The sequence below is a fragment of the Otolemur garnettii genome, unplaced genomic scaffold, assembly GCF_000181295.1.
Source record: "Otolemur garnettii isolate 467f Iridium unplaced genomic scaffold, OtoGar3 scaffold00061, whole genome shotgun sequence".
NCBI lineage: Eukaryota > Metazoa > Chordata > Mammalia > Primates > Galagidae > Otolemur > Otolemur garnettii.
The window spans coordinates 10,004,764-10,012,452 of NW_003852456.1; the positions used below are offsets into that span (position 1 = coordinate 10,004,764).

A 7,689-nucleotide genomic window follows, 5' to 3' on the forward strand; every position below is an offset into this window, starting at 1 on the left:
AAAAAGAGAAAGGAGAGGGGGTGAGTAAAAGGGAATATTGACAAAAAGAAGAGAGGCACAGAAAGAGGGAGACAGGAGTAATAGAGATGTACAGTAGGGTACTTTGACCAAACCTTAAAAGAAAAAAACCCAACCTCTGGGGGTGCTGGGTTGGATGGTTCTCCTGAGGTCAGCAGCTCATTGCCAGCCTGTTCAGAAACAGCACCCCACCTCCACCAAGTAGAGAGGAAAGACAAAAATACTATAAATCAAACTAAAACAAATAGAAAACCTTATGGGATAAAGTTGGGGGAAAACCAAATAATGGGGCAGAACACTAGCAAAAATGAAGTTTTAATTGTTAAAGAAGACAACAATGGAAAATTATATTTAAACTAGAAAAATGAAGAAAGAAAAGAAAGAAAAAGAAAAATGAAAAAAGATAAAAGAAAAATCTAGAAGGAAAATGTTGAAATAAAAAAAAAAAAAGAAAAGAAAAAAAGCCAAAACCAAAAACAAAGCAGTATATATATCTTACTGAATATTGTCTGGGCAACAGGTGATGTTCTGGGGTATGAGCTGTTAATCACAGTGCTGACACAGCTATACCAGATGGAGACTGGAGGCCTCTGCTGATTTCCCAAACCCCTCAGGGTTGAGAGCCTAAATCTTTCCTCATCCCACTTAACTCTATGCCCCTGAAGGCCAAGGCTATAATCTGCCAAACAATGAAATCTCTGTGTCTCAGTTCCTGCCTTTGGGCTGCTCAGACACTAGATTACTAGCCCAATGTCACCAGCCTGATCCTCGAGCTGTCACCCTGCAGGTGGGGCCTGCAGGGGCAGTTCTCCCACAGTGGCTGCCCATACTCTGCGACCCTGAGGGCAGAGCCTGTAGGGGCAATTCTCCCACTGTGTCTGGTGGGTGGCCCACAATATTAGCTCCAATCTGGCTCAGGGGCTCAGTCCCGGGCCCTAAGAGAATGCCTAAAGACACCCACACTCTCACTCAAGTTCTCTCAAGGTAGCTAAACCAAGTGCCTAAATCCAAAAAAATAAAACAGCTCACACGTAAGGCCTTTCCTACTTGTAATCTCACTGTTGATGTAGTTACAGCTGGGGCAGCCTCTGACCAAACGAACACACTCTAGGACTTGCCAGTTCTCCACTGCTTTTGTACTCCTTGTGGGGTCAAGAGTCTTTTGCTGTCTCCCTGTGTCCCCAAAGGGATACTTCTGGGCAGATCCCAACAGCCAGTGATTCCTGGAGTCTTCACTCTCCAGTCTCACTGTGCCCAGTTGCAAGGAAGCTGTTACTCAGCCACCACCTTGCTCCTCCCCTCCTGAAAACTTAACATTTCTTTATAACAGCTATCAACAATGTGAATTTCATAATAAAGATACGTACATATTAGTTTTCTAAGATTGAACACTAAAGAAATTCTGAGAATGAAATTACAAACTGTTCCCTAGAGAAAATAAATAAATAGCAAAAAATTATAATGACACACCATGGAATGGACTAGTTGATATTAAAAACTGTCAATTATCTAAAGTGCCAGCCACATACACCTAAAGTGGCGGGTTCGAATCCAGCCTGGGCCCGCCAAACAACAATGATGGCTGCAACCAAAAAAAAAAAAAAAAATAGCCAGGTGTTGTGGCGGGCGCCTGTGGTCCCAGCAACTTGGGAGGCGGAGGCAGGAGACTCGCTTGAGCCCAGGAGTTGGAGGGTGCTGTGAGCTATGCCACGGCACTCTACCCAGGGGGACAGCTTGAGGCTCTGTCTCAAAAAAAAAAAAAAAAGAAGAAAAACTGTCAATTAACCCCTAATTCATCAATATGCTCCATGTAATTCTAAAATTTCAATTTCTTCTGTGTTTGTATGAAATTTAGAGCTAATTCTAAAATGTTAAGGAAGAATTAGAAAGTAAATCTTTCTTGAACTTTACCAGATATCAATTAATTGTTGCAAGCTATCATGGTATTAACACAGAGGGTTTTTACTCCCAGGACAGAATTGAGAAACCAGAAAGAGAATAGCACAAATATTGAAACTTAATTTGTAACAGTAAACATTTCAGATCAATAGAGGGAAAGACAAACTTTCTAATAATGTCACTGAGGACTGGTTATATAAATGGATAGAAAATAAATACTGGGCCCCTAGCTCATATCACACAAAAATTCAGACCAGATGGATTAAAAACCTAAATGTAAAAGGTAAAATTGCCAAGATTTTAAAAGACAATATAGAACACCAGTATGACCTATCCTTAAAAAATTAATTTTTGCATTTGACTTCATCAAAATGAAGAAGTATTCATTAAGCCATATACAGGGTGTCCATAAAGTTTGTGTGCAATTTACTATGTTAAACTAATTTAAATTGCACACAAATCTATCTTTATCTCCACCCTCTCTATATAAAGAGATTTTTTAAAAACTAGCCTACAGATGTATGATGAGACATTTTCACATAGGCATTCACCAAATATCAATATCCAAAGTCAATCAGAGTACTGTGTGTGTTTTCAATAAACAAGAGGAAAAATAATTAAAAATTGGAAATATAAATGAAGAGGAATTTTACTAGATAGGAAAAACAAATATCTCATAAAAAAAACAGATGACCCATATTAAAAACTAGTGAAATAAAAAAAAATAAAAAATAAAAAATAAAAAAACTAGTGAAATGAAGTTTAAGTGACCAGGAGCGATTATTGCATACCATCAAATTCAGGGAAAAGACAATATCAAGCATTACCAAGGATACAGAGCATTGTTCTTCACCGAAGTAAAAATTGGTATAACAACTATGGAAACAATTTGTCACGACAAAATAAATTTGACACGTATACTCCCTAGACACACAAATCTACTATTAAATATGGACCCTAAGAAAACACTGGTTCTATCCCTGAGCTGTGCACAAGAATACTTACAGCACCACTGCACATGACAACTAACCCTAGGGACTGACCAAATGTCCACAGAGAGAATTGTTACAGAAAAGTAAACAGTAGTAAACACGACCCAACTAGCATTGTGAACACTGATGTGAATTGATCTTAAAAATCATTTTGAGTGAAAGGAGAAAGCCATGAGATTTTAGGTAAAGTTCAAACCCAGGCATTTGTTTAAGGCAAAATACAAGGTGGCAAAAACTACAGAGAAGTGTAAGAGAGTAAACACAAAATTCAAGTCTTTGCAGGAGCACAGTAGCATCACTGATGGTTTCTTTTGGCCAAAATATGGAATACAAAGACATATATTTTGTATTGATTCTGCATGTGTGTGTGCATGTGTGTACATGTGTGCATGCATGTGTATGTGTGCATGCATGTTTATGTGTGTGCATGTGTATGTGTGTGCATGTATGTACATGTGTGCACTGTGTGTATGTGTGTGCACAAGTGTGCATGTATGTGCATAAGTGTGCATGTATGTGCATGTGTGCATGCATGTGTATGTGTGTGGATGTGTTCACTGTGTGCATGCATGTGCATGTGTGCATGCATGTGTATGCATGTGCATGCGTGTGCACATGTTGACATGTACGTGTGTGCGTGTATATGCACATGTATGCATGTATGTGCATTGTGTACATATGTGTGTGTGCGTGTGTGCATGTGTTTGCATGTGTGTGTGTGTCTGTGCATGTATACATGCACACATTTAGGTTTTAACATACTTTCATTTAAGGTACTTCACAATATCAAAATAGTAAATTCTGGTCTGTTATATTTATCATGTGTCTTCCAGGAAATTAGGTAGAATCACACACTCTTATGTAAAAGCTTTTTAATTGCACAGAGAATTTGAACTTAAATTTGTTACATTACCAATTTCTTTAGTAGATTAATTTTCCCTTGCTCTAAGCGAGGATGAAAATGTAAAAAATCATGTTATCCAGGAGATGGAAATAATGGTATGAAACACAAATACATGTGAGATGCTGGATTTTCGTAATCCTAACTCATTGGTGTCAGCTAAGGATAGATACACCAATTCATGGGAAAGTAAAGTAGACAGATTGGTAATTCTTACAGTTATCATCAGTTGAATTTATGATAAGTCCAAATCTTGGTCAATTACTTTAGGTCTATGGGGTGTCCATAAAGCTCATGAGCAATTTAAAATTTAAAACTATTTTAATTTGCACACACTTTATGGACAGCCTGTATTATCTTCAAGTCTTAGAGAAATTCTATAAAGGAGAACATTAGAAACGTCAAACTGATTTGCCAGTTACACAGCTTGTGTGCTGAAAAGCTCAGACTGAAACCTAGTGTATCTCTTTGCTTTGTGTCTTTGTCCTTACAGGATATTATCCTGATATTATTATTCAGGACCACACAGGGGGACATAATGGAGCATGATAAGATCTGGTTCTGAGTTTAGCACTGAGAACTATTAGCTGTTTGACCTTGGGTAAAAGTTAATAAATTCTTAGGGACTCCCTTTTAAAAAAATTAATGACAACAGTACCCCACATGAGAGCTGTTCTGAAATTCAAATAAAATACCCATGTAAAAGGTCTAATGCAAAACATCCAGTCAGTACGTTTTTGATTTCTTAAATTATCAACTTGCGGCAGCTTTCATCGGAAAGGTTGTTGGAGACCCAACAAACTTCAGCATCCTCAAGCTGATCAAGCGAATAGAAGAAAGAGATATCAGGATAACAAAAGTGAGAATATGATAAGGAACTCACTCCTATGACCATTTTTGGAGTCATTGCTGTGGAGGACACATGATAATCCCTGAAGGAAGTTGATTCTCTCAAAATGGGGATCATTTTGGGGGTCAAACTGCTTTAATAATGTTGAGGTGAGGGGAGCTTTATTTGGAGAAAGAGAATGAAGGAAGAAAATGAAAGAAGTCTATTATTAGGTCAGCTGTATCTGACACAGATCTTAAAACATCTCCGAGCCTGGGACAACTTACTATTTAAGTCTCACTCCTGTCATCCTGTGGGGATGGGTTCAGAGAAATGCTGGCCAGGAGGACCTGACATGTGGGCGAGGCATAGTTCTGTGGCTGATCTGACCTGGAATGCTGCTCGAATGTGTTTAGCAAACACGTTTCTATTTCCATGACATCCTCACCGTGAAAAAATCAGAGCTCCTTTGGCCACATAAGCAATGTGGGTTTCCCATCACTCTTCATTCCCTTTCACTGGATTTCCACATCTATATCGTTCTGAATCCTTATTTCCAACAACCTAATCTTCCAGTTCATCTAGAAGGGCTTATTCTTTTCCTGTTATTTTGTCCTGAAACTCTAGCTTAGGACTCGTGAACATGTACAGACCTCCTCGTTTTCTTCTAGCTGCTTATTTGTTTGTCCAAGTCCTGCCAGCCTCAGGTCCCCAGTTGCTGTGATCCACTAACTTGCTGGAGCCCTTGTTCCTCCCCAGCGCCAATGTCTAGAAATCATGGTAGAAATTGGGTAACTTCTCCTTGTCGGTTAGATACACGTCAGCCTTTAATGAGAAAATCTTGCTCAAAATATTAATACCTATCTACCAGGTCAGGTCTCATAGGTAAATCCCAAGACATCCCTGGGAATTATTAAAAGTGGTGTAGAAATGTAAAGTAGCATAGGTTTCCAGAATTTTAATCACCTCGATGGCAGCTGCCATTGGCAAGGCTATTCATTAGATATTTTCTCTCTGTATCTGAAATTCGAAGTCATTCTGGTTTTGCCCAGTGTTGAGCTTTGCTATCCCCATGAGACACACTTCACTGTGTGTGGAAGAAACACTGATTAGAGATCCTTTAAGGCACAAGTGAGACACTGAGGTAAGGCAAGCAGCACTGTGGCTTACACTGAACTCCGTACCTGAGCGCATAGCCTCTTTCTGAATGCTTTCATAGTCATGCCAGTCTTTTCTTCTCAAACCATCTGTCCATGAATAGAACTGCCCATCTCCCAGGCCCAGTTGAAAAGTCTGTGGAAAAGGAAAGCATTCAAGCATGAAAAGGAGGTATTTCCTTTTGCATGGTAGGTAAACACAGCCAGGCACATGATGGGCAATCAAAGAACATTTGTTGAATAAATGATTCCTCAGGTAGTGAAAAGAAAGCTATTGCTGGTGACCAGGTAAATACATATTTTCTCTACCTTTATGAGGAAAGCATCTCTGCCACACAGCCCCTACCCCTCTCTGTTTTATTTTATCCACAGAAATTAATAGGCTGTGACCTCTAAGCATAAATGCCTGGCTGTTTTTATTTGCCCAGAGTGTCAATATTGATAATGCTACCAATTCTGGCATTGACTTTAATTAATTTTGCAGGTCATTCGTCCATTTTAATCAAGCATATTTGCTTTCATCAATTTTAATCAAGCATATTTGAGTGTTTGTGTAACACTACCAACCATTCACTGAATGCTCAGTATGTGCCAGGTGCTATGTTAAATACTCTGTGTATAGAAGTTTGTTTAATATTTGTAATAGTCTTGGCTTATAAATCCCCAATTTTTTTTTTTTTTGCCAAGTAAACTGAGTCTCAGAGAACCACAATTACTTCAATTTAAGTCACAATTGACAAAACCAGGATTTGAATCAGTTCTGTTAAGACCAAAATTGTGGACCAAGCAACTATCAAGTACGGTATCCCGTCTAGAGTTCCACTGAATTATACTGTGTGTTTATTCTTCCTTATGGTCAAAATAATCATCCCCCCTCGTCCACTAGAGACACAACATATGCTTTATGCTTTTCCAAAACCCAATACATTGTAATATCAACTTGAAAATTATTTCTGCATACCTGAAGCTAATTCTATTCTAAGGCATTTATTTCTGGTAACAAGAGAAAAAAGTTTTGGATAAAATTTACCTTTACAATCTTAAAGATAATGTAAAATAAATTTTTTCATATCCACATACTGTTTTTTTTTTCTTTTTTGTTCTTTTGGGAAAGTAGTAATACAGCTATAGAATAAGGAAAAAAGTCTAAAAGTAGAAAGTTTAGGTAAAAGGTGAATAATTTCAGTGAGGCATTTTTATTCTAAGAGCCATTCCAAGGCACATAAAATGTCTTGTTTGTTAGTTTTAGATAACATAGCTATGATGATTATGAAAAATTACCTACCTCAGCCCATCTTTATAGCTTATAAAGATCCACTTGTTTTGAAAGGATAAAAGTGGTGCATAAAATTAAAAAAAAAGACAGGGTAGTTAAAATCAGACAAAAAAATTTCCAAATCAAATGACTGTCATCGAAAAACCTCATGGTAGTGAGTGCACAGGAGAAAAGAAAAGAGGGAAAAACATGGAAATCTGAAATATTAGAAATAATGAGGATACATTTTAAAGGAAGATAAAGAGAAAGGAAAATTATGGAAAAACAAACAGAAAACAACAAAATAAAAAGAGAAGAAAATAAAGATATATATAATTTGGGGGATACATAGTACACATTAAAAAATCAAGAATTTTTTCTAATTGATGTTGAATTCAGATATGCATAGAAGGTTTTAACTACACAACCCATGTTTTGTCTCAGCAGTCATTTATAGACCGTCTTGAGCACTAATGAAATCTCTCACACTGAGTCAGACAGGTCCAGCCTACAAACATGACTTTCAGATGAAGACAGATAATTTCATAGCACATTTTCACATGAAATAAGCATAGTCTTATGTAAACCCCACCAGGCAAGCTCCCTCTCTGGTTACCATCCTACTGTTTCTCTTACTT

General features: G+C 37.7%; 1 protein-coding gene across 1 annotated transcript in view; it reads right to left on the reverse strand.

Annotated features, from left to right (window-relative positions):
- Positions 1 to 7,689, reverse strand: part of GALNTL6 (polypeptide N-acetylgalactosaminyltransferase like 6) — a 641,250-nt gene that overhangs the window by 349,426 nt on the left and 284,135 nt on the right. The window contains exon 3 of the mRNA XM_003792813.1: positions 5,824 to 5,932. Within this exon, the coding sequence (XP_003792861.1) occupies positions 5,824 to 5,932 (109 nt within the window). The remainder of the gene's footprint in view (positions 1 to 5,823; positions 5,933 to 7,689) is intronic.